Source organism: Piliocolobus tephrosceles, chromosome 9, assembly GCF_002776525.5.
Source record: "Piliocolobus tephrosceles isolate RC106 chromosome 9, ASM277652v3, whole genome shotgun sequence".
Taxonomy (NCBI): domain Eukaryota; kingdom Metazoa; phylum Chordata; class Mammalia; order Primates; family Cercopithecidae; genus Piliocolobus; species Piliocolobus tephrosceles.
Genome location: NC_045442.1, coordinates 11,752,082 through 11,773,647, shown reverse-complemented (window position 1 = coordinate 11,773,647; position 21,566 = coordinate 11,752,082). Strand labels below are relative to the sequence as shown.

The window sequence follows — 21,566 nt, the reverse complement described above, 5'->3', positions numbered from 1 at the left end:
GGGAGGCTGAGGCAGGAGAATGGCGTGAACCCGGGAGGCGGAACTTGCAAGGAGCCGAGACTGGGCCACTGCACTCCAGCCTGGGCAACAAGAGTGAGACTCTGTCACCAAAAAAAAAAAAAAAAAAAGAAAGTTCAATAGTTACAGAAAGGTATAAAATGAAAAGCAACGTAGCCTTGTTTTACAAAATGTAACCACTTTTAATTTCTCAAATTAGGAAAGTTTGAAACAAGTAGAAAGCAGAAAAATGAAAGATAAAGAAGGGGGCAACTTTAGACAAGAACTTGGAAATAATTCCATTTATGTGCAATGTCTAGAACAGGCAGATTTACAGAGAGTATGTTAGTGGTTGCTTAGGGATAAGAGGTCAGGATGGGAGGTGAGGTAGAGTGGGTTCAGGGTCAGGAGAACAAAAATGTTCAAAAATTAGATTGTGGTAATGGTTGCTAAGCCCTATGAATAGATAAAAATGATTTATACATACATGGAAATTGTAGGCATGTGAATTTTTTGTTTGTTTGTTTTTAAGGCAGAGTTTCGCTCTTGTTGCCCAGGCTGGAGCGCAATGGCACAATTTCAGTTCACCACAACCCCTGCCTCCCCAGTTCAAGCGATTCTCCTGCCTCAGCCTCCTGAGTCACTGGGATTACAGGCATGCACCACCACACCCAGCTAATTTTGTATTTTTAGAGACGGACTGGTCTTGAACTCCCAACTTCAGGTGATCCGCCTGCCTTGGCCTCCCAAGGTGCCGAGATTACAGGCGTGAGCCACCACGCCCAGTGTGAATTTTATTTCAATAAAGTTGTTTAACAAAAAAATAAATGCTAGAGTTGAGTCCTGACAAAGCAGGCCTGGCAATGTAGGCAAAGGACCTGAGCATGCAAGGCTCTGAATATCACTAAAGAGTTCAGATTTTTTTCAATCTTCAAGGCAGTGGGAAATCCGAGTAATATATGACAAGTGGTTCTGAAGAAGCAGAAGAGATCTGAAGGACAGGAAGTAGGCGATAACAGATTGGAGTTTGTGGTCATAACCTGGGCAAACTGAGAGAAGAGACCAGATGGGGATTAGTGACTGGTTAAGGTAAGGGCTTGGAGGGTGGGGGCAATCTTAGCTTTCATCTGAGAAAATAGTTGTAAAAGTGCCAGTATAGGTCTTATAGGGAGATTTGAAAGGCTGTTTTGTACACATCTAAAATAACCCACATGCTGTCCAGTGAGCAATTGATTGCATGTATCTGTAACATTTTCAAGAAGTTTGGGCATCAAAGTTTTCAGACTGTGTATGGTGTGAATGTCAGCATAAATGATGACAGTGACTATGAAAGGGGAACCAGGGAAAGCAACAGACATCAAGGATACACAGTTTCAAGGCATAGATCTCCAAGTGTCAAATGCACACCCATGTATCCACTGGAGTTAACAATTTGGAAAGGAATTAGGAAATCTGGCATAAAACAGACTTGATTAGCAGGGAAGGAGGTGCCACACTGCCACGGACTGACATGAGGGGAGACAAGTGACTCTCATTAAAGAGGTGATAGGATAGCAGCTTGAAGAGGGTCATGGTAATGTTTTTTAAATGAGAGATGAGCTCAGTTGAAGGGAAGACTCCAGATACAGGTCAAGGGGATGACTGAGACAGCAGACTCCCCTAGAAGGCAGGAAGCGCTGGAGCCCAGAGTCTTCCACAGAAAAGACGCCTCTACCCCTGATGCCAGAGGGAAGCAGTGAGAAAACATGAAATAGCAAAGTGGGCACTAGGAGAAGAAACTGACTAGACTTCAAAGCACAGCCGAGATGAGAAGCATGGAGTAGCATGCTGGTAAGATGGAATCAGGGCTGGTGTTGCTGGGGAAAGTAGTCCAGCCTGGCTTGCCAGAGGATTTAATAGTTTCTTGTGTGTAAATCAGAGGCTGAATCATAGGAAATTGCTTGTATTTGACTGTATTTTACCTACAAAAACAACAGTTTCATATGATACAACCTATTTGTTGACTAGCTAGCTTTGTGGCAAAAAAGAAGTAAAAGGAATCATAATGGTCCACAGGGCATTAATAACCTAAGTAAAACTTTCACTGGGAGAGGATTAGACAAAGGAGACACTCTCCAATAATTAGAAAATAAAGAGCAACTACAATTATTTGTGAATATGGTGGTGAGTTTCCTTTAATCAAAGACAACCATGACAAATTTATTAACTATCAAAAGCTACATTTTACTAAAAACAATCTGCCTTTAAAAATGTTGAATCATACAATATATACAATACATGCCGCTTTCCGTTTTGGACTTCACTATCCATTTGAGTCCTAAAAAGGGGAAGAATAGCTGGTTAACAGTTTATAAACGATAAACCAAAAGTTCATATAATATACATAAATGAAATCCAACAATTAGCCCTCTTCAGTGAGTGGGGCCCAGGGTAATCCACATTATATATCTTAAATGTATTCCCTTCTTTTTTTCTTTTTTTTGAGATGGAGTCTTGCTCTGTTGCCCAGGCTGGAGTGCAGTGGCGCGATCTCAGCTCACTGCAAGCTCCGCCTCCCGGGTTCACGCCATTCTCCTGCCTCAGCCTCCTGAGTAGCTGGGACTACAGGCGCCTGCCACCATGCCCGGCTAATTTTTTTGTATTTTTAGTAAAGCCTAGGTTTCACCGTGTTAGCCAGGATGGTCTCAATCTCCTGACCTCATGATCCGCCCGCCCTGGCCTCCCAAAGTACTGGGATTACAGTCGTGAGCCACTGCGCCCAGTCTATTCCCTTCTTTCATTTAAAATATTTTTACAACTTAGAACAAAAGTACAATTAATTGAAGCACATACTAAGTGTTTAAGTACAAAAAAGCTTATTTTAATGCTCAAAATCACAAAATTTGAGCTGGAAAAAAATCCTTAGCAACGATCTACCTTGAAAATCTTCCCATTTTATAGATGTATTTATAGATGAAAAAAAAATGAAGTAGAAGCCAGGCGTGGTGGCTCATGTCTGTAATCCCAGCACTTTGGGAAGCCGAGGCGGGCAGATCACGAGGTCAGGAGTTTGAGACCAGCCTGACCAACATGGTGAAACCCTGTCTCTACTAAAAATACAAAAATTAGCTGGGCATGGTGGCAGGTGCCTATATCCCAGCTACTCGGGAGGCTGAGGCAGGAGAATTGCTTGAACCCGGGAGGCAGAGGTTGCAGTGAGCTGAGATAGCGCCACTGCACTCTAGCCTCGGTGACAGAGCAAGACTCTGTCTCAAAAAAAAAAAAAAAATGAAGTTGAGTGAGATTAAGTGGTTTGCCCAAGGTTTTAATAAAGCAAGGGACAAAAATAAATAAAGTAAGGGGCATAGCCAATGGAATCTAGGTCTTCCCACCCACAACTGTGTGCACTACAAAATGCCAGGATCATTATTAAGATTTCTTTCTAGAAATGTTACCCTTGATAAAAATGAAGAATTCTTTCATAGCCTAATACAAACTTTAGAAATGCCAATTTACCAACATTATTCTAAGGTAATTCTATCCTAATCCTCCTTTTCTGCTTTGTACTTATAAAATAAGCAAATCTAATGGTACAGTGAACAACAACATGGATGGAAGGATTCAATATCTCACTTATCTAATGTACCAGTTTGTTAGGGCGAAAAGCAGCAGCTGGGTACAGTGGCTCATACCTATAATCCCAGCAGTTTGGGAGGCTGAGATGGGAGCATCCCTTGAGCCCAGGAGTTTCAGACCAGCCTGGGCAACATAGTGAGACCCCTTCCCTATTTTTTATTAAAAACAAAAACCCACCAAACCAAGAACAATCCTGCCCTGTTTCTTTCAGCTGCAAATCTTTTTTTTTTTTTTTTTTGAGATGGAGTCTTGCTCTGTCTCCTAGACTGGAGTGTAGTGGCGTGATCTTGGCCACTGCAACCTCCGCCTCCCAGGTTCAAGCGATTCTCCTGCCTCAGCCTCCCGAGTAGCTGGGATTACAGGCATGTACCACGCCCGGCTAATTTTTGTATTTTTAGTAGAGATGGGGTTTCACCATATTGGTCAGGTTGGTCTCGAACTCTTGACCTCGTGGTCTGCCTACCTCAGCCTCCCAAAGTGCTGGGATTACAGGCATGAGCCACGGTGCCTGGCCTCAGCTGCAAATCTTAACAGCACAAATTTAATCAATCCAGAGACGGGAACGGAGAACCACTATGCCTTTCTCACCCGTTACACGGTTCTAAGAATAGGGCACTATAGGGAGGCAAAACTCCAAATTTCACTGGAATGGGGAAAAAGAATACTTTGAAGATTGCCAAATAAACTTTAATAAAACTGTGTAGCCATCCCACTGAAAACATTACCTTCAGCTAGCATCAAGCACTTAGCTTCTGCTGCCTCTGACTTGGAGTAATCACAGGCTCTGAAATCTCAAAGGTCTTCACAATCTCCTGGCAGACAATGATGAACATTTAGGCATTAGGTTTACAGAAAGTGAAGTCAGAGTCAGAACTATGCAGGGGCAACAGGCAGAGCTTTACCTCCCAGTCACGGTAACTCAAAGCTATAATTCCTTGATTCCTAACTTGTGTGTTATGTTCAAATCCCTCATTTTCTTCATTATTACTAACAGGCTCTGTTTGAAAGACAAATTTTTCAAATTTATCAAAGGTTATTAAATCGGAACAGGTAATCTAAACGGAAACTGATGTATAATAGCAATGAAACCTGTATTGAAAAGATACTTATAATATTACATACTTTTTAGGATTTCATGCATTATGGAGCTGCTGCAGTATTATTACAGTAGTCAGTCATCCCATCTGTTTCCATTTAAAAAAACATGTAGTAGAGTAACACATTCGAGACATTTGAAAATCTGCATATCTATGTGTCAACCACAGAGCTAAGCCCTAGTGAGTCCAATAGGACACTGAGAACATCGAAAGTAGCAAGTAAGCGTGATGGAAATATTCTCTCCACAGGAGACCTTGGGAGGACATGAGTAATGGAGAGTGTGAAATTATTCAGGTAAGAATGAAAGATTCATAGAACCTCCAGGAGAAAAGAAGGTGCTGGCATCTGACAAAACGTGATTAGAAAGAGGGATACTACAAAAATGACTGCAGTCATTTCTAAATTAAGATCTGACGGAAATTATATCATTTCTTTGTTAACATTTACAGCAGATGTTGAATCAATAATATAGATGAATCCATCAAATTTTAGACGCTGGCCATGTTTTCAATGTCTTCAGGTAGTTGAGCAAGATACAATATTGTAAACGTTAATCTACATTGAAAATTCATTTACATTTAGTAAAATACTACAAATATATTTTCTCTAAAACTAATTTTTCCAAACATAGTATCATTTACCTATTATTGGCAGTCGGTCTTGGTCAAGTCTTATTCTTGCAAAACCATCCTAAAACGAAAACATGATTTTAGGAGAAGACAAACATTTAAGACTCAAACCTATAACCACTAGATGAAAAAAATTACTCAGAAAATTCAGTATCTCAGAAAATCAGATTATACCATAGCAATAATGTGATGATATAGATAAGACTTCCCTAGTATCTTCTGTTTACACAGGGTATCTTTTGGGTTTCTAATCAGCTCTTTCACCCAGACACAGCCTCCATCCTGAGAATCTCTTAAGTGAAACTCATCCTGTCTCTTTAACTGATTTATATATATTTTGGAATACTCCACATTTTATTCTGCATAATTCTGTCACTGGAACCACTGGCAAAATATGCCTTTGTTATTATTTCTGAGAAAATACTTTGGTCGACATAAGCTTTTCTCTAAGGTTAAAATCAAATTCATCTTACATGTGGGAATGCAACCTGAAGTAAGATTAAAGACAGCCTAAAGTAAAATTCCATGGCACATTTCTGAGTAGAGTTTTAAAACCGATTTTTTGAAATAATTTCACACTTAAAGGACTATAAAACTACTATAAACACATGCCATATATTCTTTATCCATATTCATCACTCATTAAAGTGTTAGTTACCATGTTTACTTTATCACTCTATAACTATTATTTATGAATGAAGTGAGAATGATAGGTGGCCTGCTTCTTTTCCCTAATCTTTCAGTGTGTATTTCTTGAGAACAAGGATATTCTCTTATACAACATGACAACTATCAAATTCAGGAAATTTAACATTTATACCATGCTGTTACCTAATCTACAGTTCCATATTCAAATTTTTCCAATTCTTTCTCTACATAATGTCTAAAACATAAAAGCAAGCACATAAAATTTTAGCTAGCTTCCTCTACCTAATATGCCAATTAACATTTTGCTACAATGGGTCTGAAACATATACTGGCTAGTGTATACAGATACCTTTGCCAGCTCCCTTCTACAGCTTTTCTTATGTATCCTTTTAAAAGCATATAAAAGCAATTAGAAATATAACAATCTTACCCGTATAATGAAGGAAACATGAAAGATGTTTTCCACTGTACGGGGGAAAGAGTGAGGATCAACCACAAAGTCAAAGAAGGACATTGGGGTATCAGCTATAGACAAAAAGAGAAAAAAGATTTGATTTTTGTTGATCATTAATATCAGTATATTCTAGCATTAGCCAGAGACAAAGAAAGGGTATGTACTCATCCTGCTGCAGGAGTGCAAATTAATCCAACCCTTCTAGAGGTCAATTTGGCATCTCTACTAAAAACATGTATGCTCACCCACCTGGAAACCACCTCTAAGAAGCTGTCCTACAGAAACATGAGTGTAAGAACACAAAATGACATGCTAAGATTTTTTACTTCAGCAATTTATACAAGAGTAAAATGCTATAAAGAACTTATTCATCCAGCTGGGCATGGCGCTCACGCCTGTAATCCCAGTGCTTTGGGAGGCCAATGCTGGCAGATCACCTGAGGTCAGGAGTTCAAGACCAGCTTGGCCAACATGGCGAAACCCTGTCTCTACTAAAAATACGGAAAAAAATTAGCCAGACATGGCATGTGCCTGTAATCCCAGCTACTCGGGAGGCTGAGGCAGGAGAATTGCTTGAACCTGGGAAGTGGAGGTTGCAGTGAGCTGAGATGGTGCCACTGCACTCCAGCCTGGGTGACAGAGTGAGACTCTGTCTCAAAAAAAAAAAAAAAAGGGAACTTGGCCGGGCGCAGTGGCCCACACCTCTAATCCCAGCACTATGGGAGGCCAAGGCGGGTGGATCACAAGGTCAGGAGATCGAGACCATCCTGGCTAACACGGTGAAACCCGGGCTCTACTAAAAATACAAAAAAATTAGCCATGCATGGTGGCGGGCGCCTGTAGTCCCAGCTACTTGGGAGGCTGAGGCAGGAGAATGGTATGAACCCAGGAGGCAGAGGTTGCAGTGAGACTGCACCACTGCACTCCAGCCTGGATGACAGAGCAAGAGACTTCTTCAAAAAAAAAAAAAAAAAAAAAACCATTATGGAGGGTCTGTTAAATACATTTACAGCACAGCCATATAATGGGAATCGGTAAACAAAATAATGGAGATCTATATGAAATGATACGGAAAAATGTCCACTGGAAAAGTCGCATAGCAGAAGAATGTGCATATAATGATTAGGTTGGAAAAAAAGAAAAACAAAAACAAACTTTTTTTGAGACAGTTTCATTTTTGTTGCCCAGGCTAGAGTGCAATGGCATGATCTCAGCTTACTGCAACCTCCACCTCCCAGGTTCAAGCAATTCTCCTGCCTCACTCTCCCGAGTAGCTAGGATTATAGGCACACACCACCACACCGGGCTAATTTTGTATTTTTTAGAGAGACGGGGTTTCTCCATGTTGGTCAGGCAGGTATCGAACTCCCGACCTCAGGTGATCCGCCTGCCTCAGCCTCCTGAAGTGCTGGGATTATAGGCATGCGCCACCACGCCCGGCCAAAACAAACTATTTAGGTAGGTGTGTATAAAGCTGATAAAATAATCTGAAAATATACACATTACATTTTATAATGAGGGGAGGTGGAACAGGTACTTGTGACATTTCTCACTTGAATGCATATTTCATTTTGTAACAAAAAAATCTTTTAAAGATAAAAATGAAAAAGTTAACTTCAAACTTTTCACATGAAATTTCTAAAGGGGAGAAGACTCTTCATTAAATGAATATGAATTTATTCAAACATTACATACAGCTGAAACTGCCTTTAAAATATAAGTAACCTCACTGAACAGATAAATACAAATTGCTCCACTTTGAGTGGTGTTACACTTACGATCTTCTTGAAAATATGTCTGTAACAATCCCAAGATTCTTTCTACTTCTTTCTCTGTTGCTTCTTGATGAGATTCTTCCATTCTTCTTAACTGAAAAAAGTCATTATCAAGCTGACAGACCTACTTACTGGCCTGTTAGCAACCTTTTCTTCACTCTTGCACACCCAAACTTTTTTTTTTTTTTTTTTTTGAGACAGGGTCTTGCTTTGCCACCCAGGTTAGAGTGCAGTTGCATGATCTTGGCTCACTGTAACCTCAGACTCCTGTGCTCAAGGGATCCTACCACCTCAGCTTCTTGAGTAGCTGGGACTAGAAGCATGCACCACACATCTGGTTACTTTTTTTTTTTTTTTTTTTTTTTGAGACGGAGTCTTGCTCTGTCGCCCAGGCTGGAGTGCAGTGGCCGGATCTCAGCTCACTGCAAGCTCCGCCTCCTGGGTTCAGGCCATTCTCCTGCCTCAGCCTCCCGAGTGGCTGGGACTACAGGCGCCCGCCACCTCGCCCGGCTAGTTTTTTGTATTTTTTAGTAGAGACGGGGTTTCACCGGGTTAGCCAGGATGGTCTCGATCTCCTGACCTCGTGATCTGCCCGTCTCGGCCTCCCAAAGTGCTGGGATTACAGGCTTGAGCCACCGCGCCCGGCCTTTTTTTTTTTTTTAACTCATGCTACCTTGTCTAGGACACCTTGCTAATTAAAAAAAAGGTTTTTAGATATGGGGTCTTGCTATGTTGCTTAGGATGGTCTCAAACTTATGACCTCAAGTGATCTTCCTGCCTCAGCCTCCCAAAGCACCTAGATAACCAGCACGAGCCACTGTGCCCAGCCTAAATGTTGTCTGTTGGGGATTACTAGCAGTTTATATCCCCATCTTAAAATTTATGGTTTAGGCAGGGCACAGTGGCTCACACCTGTAATCTCAGCACTGAGGGAGGCTGAGGTGGATGGATCACAAGGTCAGGAGTTCGAGACCAGCCTGGCCAATACGGTGAAACCCCGTCTCTACTAAAAAATACAAAAATTAACTAGGCATGGTGGTGCATGCCTGTAATCCCAGCTACTTGGGAGGCTGAGGCAGGAGAATCGCTGGAACCCAGGAGGCAGAGGTTGCAGTGAGGTGAGATTGTGCCACTGCACTCCAGCTTGAGTGACAGAGCAAGACTCTGTCTCAAAAAGAAAAAAACATATATATGGTTTAAAAAAAATACAGATTTTCCAGTTTCAGTAACTTTTTTTTTTTTTTTTTTTTTTTTTTTTTTTTGTTGCTCTGTGGCCCAGGCTGGAGTGCAATGGCGCCATCTTGGCTCACTGCAACCTCCACCTCCCAGGTTCAAGTGATTCTCCTGCCTTAGCCTCCCGAGTAGCTGGGATTATAGGCACCCGCCACCACATCCGGCTCATCTTTTGTATTTTTTAGTAGAAACCGGGTTTCACCATGTTGGCCAGGCTGGTCTTGAACTCCTGTCAGGTGATCCACCCGACTTGGCCTCCCAAAGTGTTGGGATTACAGGTGTGAGCCACTAAACCCGGCCAACCTTTTTTTTGTTTTGTTTTGTTTTTTGTTTTGAGACAGACTCTCACTCTGTCGCCCAGGCTGGAGTGCAGTGGTGCGATCTCGGCTCACTGCAACCTCTGCCTCCTGGGTTCAAGCGATTCTCCTGCCTCAGCCTCCCAAGTAGCTGGGACAGGCGCCCACCACCACGCCTGGCTAATTTCTGTATTTTTAGTAGAGATGGGGTTTCACCATATTGGCTAGGCTGGTCTCGAATTCCTGACCCTGTGATCTGCCCGCCTCAGCCTCCCAAAGTGCTGGGATTACAGGCGTGAGCCACTGTGCCTGGCCTCAGTAACATTTTTCTATCAGTTTCTTAATAGAAGAGTAACATTGCCAAATTAACCATTTTCAGGTTGAACATAAAATAGCAAAATACAAAAGGGCAGTTTAGAAATAGTGGTTCTCGAGTGGGTGTGACTTCCCCCCCACACACACCCCCAGGGGACATCTGTTGTCATATGTAGATATTTTTGGTTGTCACAACTCGGGGGTTGAGGTGGGCTATGAGCATATAGCAGGTAGAGGCCAGGGATGCTGCTAAACATCCTACAATGCACAGGACAGTTCCCCAAACCAAAAATTATCCAGCCCTAAGTGTTGACAGTGCTGAGGCTGACCCTGGCTTAGGAGAGCTGATCAAAACCAGAGAAATGAGTTAAAGACAAGCAGCCAGTCCAATAAAATGCTTAAAGGCTTAAATAAAACGATTATTTAAGTGACAAAACCTGGCTCCAGACCCGCAAGCTTAGAAAAAATGGCCAAATTGCATGCACATTATTTTAATGGCTATTTTAACTTTTAGGTGTTTTTTAAAAAGCAACATTTTAAAACAAACAAACCTGGGCAGGCATTGCCCTCTCCTCTTGTATCATAGGAACTTTTCTTGGACGGTCGACTCGTGGCTTTGGCACAGGGCACTCTCCGTATATTGAACCCAACCTGATGAAAAATATGCTTTCATGTATTTTTTTGCCTGTTGTTTGTTAAACAAACTAATTTTACTAAAAGTAGTTTGCATGGTATAGTCAAATTCAGACCAGACATTAGTGATATACAAGCTGACATCAGACTAAGACTCTTGGTAAGGTTTGTGACAGCCTTTCTGCCTTCTTTGTATTTCTAAAATAACTCCTAGGAGCTTTACTCAACCACTGATACGTCCTCAGACACCTCCATACTGCCCTGTACAGTAGGCCAGTGATGTGCCTGTGACATCTTCCCACCACCCAACCTATTATCTGTTTTGCAAAAGCCAACTTCTAAAAGAGCAGGGGAAGGATGAGTATGTATGTGGGGAAGCTCCAGTGGGGTCAGAAGCCTTTGATCTGGGGAGGCCACGGCAGAGACTCCCAGCCCAGGACTACGAACACATCTGTCTTAGAGTCAACAGGGCAAGTCACAGCCATGGGATTCCTTTTCCTTCTGGATTCTGCCCTCATGCAGACTTGGGCTACAGTAATAGATGTAAGTCTGCATCATGTAGAGATCGAAGACCCAAGAATAAGGCTCATGTGGTCCCTACCCTTGAGGAGACGGAAGTATACGATGTAGATGGACAGCTACGTTATACACACAGATCCATTTCAACATCACATGGTGGGTTACTCTGCGCACACTCCTGCTCCACAAGGAGCAGTATCAAAAATAAATTAATCAAATTTTTAAAAAGTAACATGGTAGATCCTAGGTGCTTAGAGAGTACTGCTCAAGTGCTGTGAGAACACCTGGGCAGAGAGATCTACCCAGACATGGGAGTGACGTGGTTGGGAAATCTGATCCTACACTGCTAACACCTCTCTGTCTGGAGAAGTTGCTGGAGGCTTCCAAGATGGGGCCTGCGGGATAAACAAACTTTACCGAATGGAAAAGATGAAAAGGAACTGGAGGCCAAGAGAACAGCAAGTACAAAGACACAGAGTTTTAAGTACTTCATTGTGGCTGGAAATTGGGCTGGATGACGAGATAAACTTTAAGCCTTTATCTTTATAACCTAGGATTTGAGTTTAGTACGATAGCAAAAAACAAAGATTTAGACTTTATCATAAGATAAAGAAGTTTCGTCGATATCCTATTAAATAGAACATACACAAATGGCTCTGGGCTCCTGAGTTACCTGAAGTCTTACTAAAAATAGATGCGAGACCCTACAGCACACTACTACATTGGCATCTCCAAGGCCTTCTACCTGAGCCACTACCAATCTCAAAGGTATTTAAAAAGACAAATTAGAAAAGACAAATGCCCAGGAGCTATACCATTTAAAGAAGGACTGAACAACTCAGATGGCTACCCCTAGAGAAAGTATCTACTGGGCAACAAAACCAATATACTTGAAGGTCCTCTTAGAGAACAGCCAGTAAGAGCTGTTCTTAGTTTCTCCATAGGACCATGCCAGGAAGTTAAGACAGAAGCCAACTTCATTCGAATATGAAGAAATCTTTTTTTTTTAATCAGAGTTCTATCTAAAAAATGAATGGGGCACTTTATGTGGCAGTGACAAGTAATCTTCAAATACAAGTCAGTGGTCATCCAACAGGGTATTATAATAAATGTCACTTTAGACATTAGGAGACTCGTAAGATACCCTCAGTAGGAGGTATCATCCTCCTATATGGTAAGGATTTTAAAGATGATACACCCAGAGCCTCATGAGCTAGAAGCAAAGGAGCCAGGAGAGAACGCTGGTAAAGAGGTTCTGGCCTTTCCTGCTAAAACAGAATGAGAGATCCTTTAAGGTTCCACCCACATCTAGAGTATGGACTTTTTTTTTTTTTGAGACAGGGTCTCACTCTGTCACCCAGGCCAGAGTGCAGTGGCACCATCTCAGCTCACTGCAATCTCTGCCTCCCAGGCTCAAGTGATCCTCCCACCTCGGCCTCCCAAGTAGCCAGGACCACAGGCATGGGCCACCACAGCGGGCTAATTTTTTGTATTTTTGGTAGAGATGGGGTCTCGCCATGTTGCCCAGGCTGATCTTGAATTCCTGAGCTCAGATGATCTACCTGTATCCACTTCCCAAAGTGCCGGGATTAAAGGCGTGAGCCACCACGCCCGGAGTAGTGTTTATGAACTTTTATATCCAAGTTTCAAGTCTCCAAACAACGGCATCATGACTGTCACCTCTACAATACCAAATAATCTTTGTCCCTACAAGAAAAAACAATTTAAGGTTCACAAATAGCTGGTCTGTTGGATTTTTAAAATAATCTTACAGAAAGTGGAATGTATGGGTTTTATTAAAGGTGTTTTCTGCTGTTTTGCCTGATATTTTCCAGGAGTCATAGACGATGAATTCAAAATCAGGACTATCTTCCTCACGGATAAGTTCTTCAGCTTCTAGCGGATTTACACCCATATGTGTGAGCTACAAAAATGAAGGAAAACAAAAACCCCAGTTAAGCCACACGCAATCATTGTCCACATCCAATAATCTGCATCACTCAACCTTTAAGAGGCCAGACGCAAAGCCTGCTTTCAGTGTCTTAACATGCTGGCTAAATTTCTTATTGTAAAGATAACTTTACAGTTAAAGTCCTCTTTTCAAAGCTACCTTCTTTTTGGCAGAAAATATTCCTCAATGTACTTTAAACCTTTGGGTGAGAAAGTGAAATGATTTGGACTAGTGGTTCTCAAGCTGGGTATACTTGCCCACAGGGATCTTTTGGCAATACCTGGAGATATTTTTGGGTGTCACAACTGATATGCTGCTGGCATCTACTGGGTAGAGGCCACGGAGGCTGCTGAATATCATACAATGCACAGTACCGGCCCCCAAAACAAAGACATGCCCAGCTCAAAATGTCAATCAATAGTGTCAGTGCTGAGAAACGCTACTGTAGCCCACTGGCAGCCAGAGTGATTTAGGTATGCCAGAACTCAGCCCCCGGGGAACTGCTGTATCACCAACAGTTCATGTATTAGTAAAGCTGCACTAGCCTACAAATATAAAATTAAATCCCAAATCAAAAGCTTCATGACAGCACAAGCAAGTTCAGCTGGTTTTCAGATTTTAATTTTTTGCAAACGTCCTACAAATCTCTATTCAGCTTGTATCGCAGTATATCCAGAGCGCAGTGGCCCGGCATTACTGAGAGAATGGCTCATCTTAAAATTCCCTTCCTGGGAAGAGTAGACGAAAGTCAAATAATTCTCTCATCTCAAACTGTCTTACAGAAAATGTGTTATATTGAATTCACTTTTATGAAAGTACATTTTTATTACATTATACTGTAAAATGCCTAGAAGTTATCCAGTTATGATGGCAATATCATATATAAACAATAATCACAAGATCCTCGGGGAGCTTAAACCTATTAAAGGCAACCAGACTTTAAAGAAAGACTACAAGAGCCTGGTCAGAGCGCTACGGCCTGCTCTTCTCTGTTCCCTTGCTGCCTGTCCTACCACGGCACCCTTGTAGGTGGATGTGGCAGTTTTGGTCTGTTTAAGACAGAGAGATCCACCAATCTTCCCTTACAGTGTCTGTATTTCATGTTATACATATGAAAGTCTTCTCCGCCCAGAGACTGGACAACTATTAATTTAAGGTTTTATATTTAATGCTTTAAGACTTACAGAATTTATTTTGATGTTATTTAAAATATGGAGCTTGGCTGGGCACGGTGGCTCACGCCTGTAATCCCAGCACTTTGGGAGGCCAAGGCAGGTGGATCACGAGGTCAGGAGTTCAAGGCCAGCCTGGCCAACATGGCAAAACCTCATCTCTACAAAAAATACAAAAATTATCCAGGCGTGGTGGCAGGCGCCTGTAATCCCAGCTACTTGGGAGGCTGAGGCAGGAGAATCACTTGAACCCAGGAGGTGGAGGTTGTGGTGAGCCGAGATCATGCCACTGCACTCCAGCCTGGGCAACAAGAGCAAGACTCCGTCTCAAAAAATAAAAAAAGAAAAAAGTAAAGTACAGAGCTTAACCTGAGAAAGTAATTTTTAAAGAAATACACAATATATGGTTACTTTATTGATGTACATTAGAGTGCATTTTCCTAAGTGTATTATGCTTCACAATAAAAAAAGTTAAAAAAAAAAAAGGAAAAGGTTTGAAAAACAAACTGGAAATAATCTCGTGCCTCATGCCTTTACAAAAAAAGTACTTTATCTGGTCAGATCTCATAGTACTAAATTATTTTAATAACCATTTAACATAAACATCCAGTTAGAAATGCAGTGTTCATACTGAGGTGCAGCTGTCTGTACTAGGATAGAGGTTGGCTCAGATTGATACACTGACTGATTAACTGATTTTGAGACGGAGTCTCACTCTGTAGCCCAGGCTAGAGTGCAGTGGTGTGACCTCGGCTCATTGCAACTTCTGCCTCTCCTGCCTTAGCCTCCCAAGTAGATGGGATTACAGGTACCCACCACCACACCCAGCTAATTTTTGCATTTTTAGTAGAGACGGGGTTTCACCATGTTGGTCAGGCTGGTCTCAAACTCCTGACCTCAGGTAATCCACCCGCCTCAGCCTCCCAAAGTGCTGGGATTACAGGCGTGAGCCACCGTGCCCGGCCAGAATAGAATTTTTTAAAAAGACAACAAAGTGAGCTACAAGGTCAGTCTCTGTGTGCTTTTTCATTTTTTGGTAAATTCATCAAGGAACAGTTTCAGAATTGCAGGTAACCACTATTCAAACTTGTCAAGAGACAAAGAAAGGTGAATAAAACATAAAACCAAAAAAACCAAAACCTGGCCGGGCTAAATGGCTCACGCCTGTAATCCCAGCGCTTTGGGAGGCTGAGCCGGGCAGATCACGAGGTCAGGAGATCCAGACCATCCTGGCTAACATGGTGAAACCTCGTCTCTGCTAAAAATAGAAAAAAATAGCCGGACGTGGTGGCGGGCACCTATAGTCCCAGCTACTCGGAAGGCTGAGGCAGGAGAATGGCGTGAACCCAGGAGGTGGTGCTTACAGTGAGCCAAGATCAAGCCACTGCACTCCAGCCTGGGCGACAGAGTGAGACTCTGTCTCAAAGGGAAAAAAAAAAAAAAAGCAAAACCCAATCATATTCATATGGTTTTGAAATATTCTCAAAGACGGACCAAAACATGCCCTCTCGCCAGGCCTAACTCAATTCCAGCTGAGCTCTGCCATCACAGAGTGGGCTTCTGTCCAGCCCAAGACAAAGGTCCCAGGTCACTGAGAAGGATCTAGAACACCAGTGAACAGAGGAAAATCGGCTATTGGCAAATGACCCCAGCACCCAGCATCTTAAAACAGAACGCTACCAGATTTTCACTCCAAGCCCCCACCCAAAATTCCACCACATAGCTGTGCTTTCATCTGTTTAATTTGGTAAGATCTCTCTAGAGGAATCTGAGACCAAAAAAGAATGAAGTAAAATCATCTGCATATGGATATGAGCAAAGTAAATAATTATGTAACATATAACAGAACATTTCTTACTCAGTCTGTAGCTTTGAACTTACTAGAGTTTCAACATATCTTAACATGTCAAAGGAACTCAGGTCTGAGCGCAGCTGCTTTGCTTTCTCTTTGCCCAAATCGGAAGCCAAAACAAGAAAGTGGGCATCTAGGACTGCTTCTCTTGCTCGGGACACTATGCAAAAAAGAAAAAATATTCACATTACAAAATACACGTTATCCATAGATATTTTCCCTACATTTCCAATTACTTACCAGGATTTCCCACTAGACTAACAAAAAAAAGAAAACCTCAATAGGCAACCGACCCATCTCCTTCTAAAACTTGCTCCCCTGCCCAGCTCACCACAACCTCTAATGAAAGCTGACCGGTCTTCCTAAAAGCCAGCTTTCTCTCTAGTTCTCCTACTCCCGTTAGCTGAATCACAACCCCAGTGGAGCAAAACCCCTGTCATGTCTAATACTCACTTTTCCCTCTGACTCAATAACCCATCCTAATCACGATGATCATGTGTGCCGATGTAAGGAAAATCAAATTCCCACTACATGCAGGGCCCTGTGTTTGGCATGGTGGTTTGTGAACAGCAGTAGGTAAGTTGCTAAAGTTGCTAACCAAAATCATGGCATGTGCTAGGCTGGGACCAGGAGGCTCATGCCTTTCTATGGCTTCAAAGGCAACCCCAGCAAAGCCACCCAAATGAACAGTCTACAGGCAGCAGGTAGTGACCCCTGAGGATGGATGCTCAAGAAAGGCTTGACAGAGGACATGGGATTTAAGAAAAGCTATGGAAAAAAAGATTTAAATTAATGGAGAAACAGGCTGGGCGCAGCAGCTCACGCCTGTAATCCCTGCACTTTGGGAAGCCAAGGCAGGCGGATCACTTTGAGCTCCAAAGTTTGAGACCAGCCTGGGCAATGTGTGAAACTCCGTCTCTAAAGAATCAAAAATTAGTTGAGCATGGTGGTGCACGCCTGTAATCCCAGCTACTCGGCTGCTGAAGCTGGGGAATCGCTTAAACCTGGGGGGCGGAGGTTGCTGTGAACCAAAATCATGCCACTGCACTCCAGCCTGGGCGACAGGTTTAGGTGTTCCCAGACTACTTTTCATACTCCCTGTTGCCTGCAGGGTCTGATTAAGCAACCCCTTAGCCCCACTGTTTCCTTTTGTTGACCCCTTCTTCATCTCCCCAGTATCCTGTGCCTGCCTGCCCCACTCCCTTCTCCTTTCATTTATTTATTTATGTTACAAACTGAGACCATGAAATCCATGAATGCCAAGCGTCTATTGTTTGCTGAGCAACTCCTAAGGCTCCATTGACTGAATAATTTTGCCCTAAAATATTGCTTTAAATACTGGAAATAGCTGAGAGAGAAATGATGTGGGGATAAAGAACTGACTAGATGCTCAGTAAATATCAAAGGAGTAATTGAGTCAAGCAAGACTAACAGTGAGGAGACTGGGAGTCTAGGTTGCGAAGGGAAGACAAAGCTTAAGAGGGTAGTGGAGGGATTTAACCAGGTGAAGGAGAAAGACCCGGTTCCTGAAGGTTTTGATGAGGTTTAGCAAATGCAGTAGACTAAGATGGCGAATGGTAAGGAGGCTGTGGTCAAAGAAAGACAGAAATTGGAGAGCATATATAAAGTGATAAAAGGAGACATTTAAAGAACTGGTCATACTCAGCAATGACTAAAAACAAACGTTCTAGTCCTTTAAGAATATGAGGAACCGGCCGGCTGCGGTGGCTCATGTCTGTAATCCCAGCACTGTGAGGTAGAAGCGGGTGGATTACCTGAGGTCAGGAGATCAAGACCTGCCTGGCCAACATGGCGAAATCCCATCTCTACTAAAAATACAAAAATTAGCCGGATGTGATGGAGCGTACCTGTAATCCCAGCTACTCGGGAGGCTGAGGTAGAAGAATCGCTTGAACCCACGAGGTGGAGGTTGCAGTGAGCCGAGATTGCGCTACTGCACTCCAGCCTGGGAGACAGAGCGAGACTCCATCTCAAATCTCCAAAAAAAAAAAAAGTATTTGGCTGCATTCTCCCCCATGTTCCCACAAACTTGTCAGAGAGGGCTGGAGGGGACAGTGGTCTGCGTAGTAGTCCTGTGGCTCTATGACCATGTATCCACATCAGGGAGTACCCCTGTCACCAAGCAGACAGACGGCTGCTATCAATACCACTGCCGCTGCTTTCAATTCAAACTAAGGTTATTTTTTAAAGCACCCACGGCCTAGAGTTCAGTGCTCTGGGATCTCTCTGTCTCACTCACTCACTCACTCACATACAACACACCGCAGACTGGAGACCAGCAGGTACACTTGCAGGCCTTGCCACCTCCACTGCGCTACAGGTGGACCAATAGCAGGGAGCTGAGGAAGGCAAGACTGAGGGTGGGACAGGAAAAGAAACAGGATGTCAGAGGCTAGCTTAGTTCTGTAATTCATCCACTCAACCAATGTATACTAGGGATACGGCAGTAAATACAGAAAGAAAAAAGATAACACATGCAAAGTTCTCAAACTTGAAAAGGCAACAGAATAAACTGGGGGCTTAATACAGACTGCGGGACCTACCCCCAAATTTTCACGTAAAGCCCTTATTATATAGTAAGCACATAATAAAAATGGCATTATTGCTATAATGAAACGGTTCCCCAACTGGGAAAGCACTATTACAAATGTGGGAATTACTTGATGTCAATAATTTGGCGCTTATATAACACTAATGAGAAGCATCATAAAACACGAGAGAACATAAAATAACAAATTACCTTCATTAAACAGAGTGTTAGCCTCTTCAAGGACCTCTGTTAATTTGTCACCGGCATTCAGTATGTCCTCCCGGTTTTCTATTTTAAAAAATACAAACTTTGGGAAACTTGTTATGCATTCACTAGTAAGCAGTTGACAAGGTTATCACCTACAACAGCACAGCCAAGGCCCGGCCCCTGCGCCTGAGTAATTACTTCCAACATCTTTATCTTTTTAACCAAAATGGCCCGGAAAAGGAAAAAGGCGACCCTATCCTTTATGCAGCATGAATTTTAAAATGAAACTCTGGCTCTCTCTAACCTTAACACAAAGGGCTGGACTCCGGCTGCACCCTCTGAGTGCTCCATAACCGAGTGGTTCTCAAACTTTGCAAGCAACACACACCATCACCTGGAGGGCCACGCCATAATTGGGCGGGCCCACCCAGAGATTCGGATTCCGTGGGTCCGGGTGGGTCCCGGGTGGGTCCACGTCCGAGAACGTGCATTTGACAGCTCTCGCGTGCCGCTGCCGCTGCAGGGCCAGGAGCCCACTCCGAGGACCGCCGGGCGCAATCAAAGCACGCGGAGTCCGCGTCTTGCCTCTCCTCACTGGCTGGCTGGGCTCAGGCGAGTCCGCGAACGGCTCTGGCCTCCAGCTTTTCCAGCCCGCCACTCGGGTACCCGCGCGCCCCCCGCCAAGGTCGCACGGCTCCAGCCACCTAACAGCTGTGGGAGCACTTTGTCAACAAATTAAGGTGCTGCGCGCGGCGAACGGCTGGCAGCCGGCGCGTCTCTACTCGCGCCGCGCTGGGCCTGCGCCTGTCACCTGCCTCCGGTGCCCTCCCCACGGCGCCCGGCGCAGGGCGGGGACGGCGGCCTGGCCCATGCCCCCCGGAGGCACCGCCTTACGTTGGACAGAGTTGATGAGCGCCCGGTACTGATGGCGGATCTGGCGGCACAGGCCTTGGTCGGCCTCCGCCTCCAAGCTGGCCGGGTCCATCATCTCGTCCCCGGAATCCGACGGCTCTGTGTCCTCCAGGCTCGGGCGCTCTGGGGCTTCCCTGCGTTCCGGCGCGGAGCCGCGGCGGGACCTGGGCGACAGCGGGGACCGCGAGCGGGAGCGGGAGCCGGTCCGATCCCGGTGCGGGTCGCGGCCCCGGCCCCGGCCCTCGGTCCCGCGGCCGCTGCTGTCCCCAGACATAGCGCCAATTCGCCGTGCAACTTCGGGACGGCGGAAGTTCGCGCCAGAAACTGAAACCCCTGCTCTGCGCCAGCGCCTGCTCCCCGCGGAACGTGGCTCCCGGGCCCGAGCGAGCGCACAGCGACGCCTGTGGCTGGAGGCCGGCGACGGGCCCGGCCAGGTCTCCAAGGCGTCTGGTGGGTGCACAGGAGGGGTCTGGCGGGGATCCTTTGTTCCCTTGACAAGATGTGTAATGAGCTCCCTCTTACTCCACACTGCAGGGCCGTGAGAATCTTGGTTTTCTGCCCCACCCCCCCCTTTCCCACCCCACTGGACCTGCACCTTCCCTAGGTCCCTTTGCCTGCCCAGGACACAGCCGCAGCCTGGCACCCACATGGGCACGCAGTGCATGTGTGTTAAACGAGGTTCCTGCCGCGGAGCAGGATGAGCGCGGGACGTGGAGACCAGATGCGCTCTGCTGCTCACCTGTGCCCTCAGTTTTCCGGTGTCATGGCTGGCGAGGGGGGGCGGTGGATGAATCAAATGTTTATGTGCAGCTGGCAATACCACTTTTTGTGAGGATGGCAGAACAGACAAATTAACAGGTAAACTCTGTTAACCATCCTTCTAAATATCTACAATAGAATGTCACCAGAGCACAGGGTTTTGGTCTAGGTCCTGCTGCCCCCCTCACAGAAAACCAATCACTGAGACACCATTATTACCAAGGAAGAAGGCTTTAGCAGGGTGCTGCACTCAGGGAGATGGGAGCTCAGTCTCAAATCCATTGCCCTGACCAACTAAAATTAAGGGTTTATACAGTTGCAGGGAAGCAATGCAACAATGTGTGGGAAAAGAGGAACTTTCCTCTTTTCAGGAGGGGGAAGGAAGCTTTGGGGATGCCTGAGGGGCTTGGCATCTCATTGTCTGGAATGCCGTGATCTGGTGAGTTTCAGTTTTTTGATACTTTTTGAGAGGCCCTTTCCTGAGAGGCCCAGGTCCTTTCCTGAGGAAGGAACTCAGATAAAACAAAGGTAAATTTCAACCTTAAAACTAGAAAACATAATTTCTAAGTTTATTTAAAAAATAATAAACAGTCTATGGGATTATTGGGTTGATTTTAATGACAGTCTATGTTCACATTTGATTTTTTTTTTTTTTTTTTTTTTTTGACAAGCTCTAGCTCTGCTGCCCAGGCTGGAGTGCAATAGCACTATCTTGGCTCACTGCAAACCCATCTCCCGACCTCAAGTGATCCGCCCCCCTCGGTCTCCCTAAGTGCTGGGATTACAGACGTGAGCCACCAGGCACGGCCTGATTCTCAAACTAGACAATTCTAAGAATACCTCCTGAAGGGCCCAATAAAGATGGAATTATATTGAGTATACTTTGAAAGATAAATATATGAATTTCACTCTATATATTTTGGGATCGTATTCGAGTATTGTTTCCCACA

General features: G+C 44.2%; 1 protein-coding gene across 2 annotated transcripts; it reads right to left on the bottom strand.

Annotated features, from left to right (window-relative positions):
- Positions 1–2,142: 2,142 nt before the first annotated feature.
- NSMCE4A (NSE4 homolog A, SMC5-SMC6 complex component) lies at positions 2,143–20,223 on the bottom strand. Of its 2 annotated transcripts, XM_023224212.2 has the most exons (11): positions 19,840–20,221; positions 18,949–19,026; positions 16,217–16,347; positions 12,985–13,136; positions 10,612–10,711; positions 8,220–8,310; positions 6,418–6,512; positions 5,352–5,400; positions 4,515–4,609; positions 4,338–4,424; positions 2,143–2,314 (listed from the first exon to the last, which is right to left on the bottom strand). In XM_023224212.2, exons 1-10 carry the CDS (start codon positions 20,129–20,131, stop codon positions 4,350–4,352), a joined length of 1,158 nt encoding a protein of 385 aa, XP_023079980.1. In that variant the 5' UTR covers positions 20,132–20,221; the 3' UTR covers positions 2,143–2,314; positions 4,338–4,349. The 2 variants fall into 2 exon arrangements, 1 of the variants encoding a protein (XP_023079980.1); XR_002734154.2 differs by lacking the exon at positions 4,515–4,609 and having other exon boundaries at positions 19,840–20,223.
- Between the last annotated feature and the right edge of the window lie 1,343 nt (positions 20,224–21,566).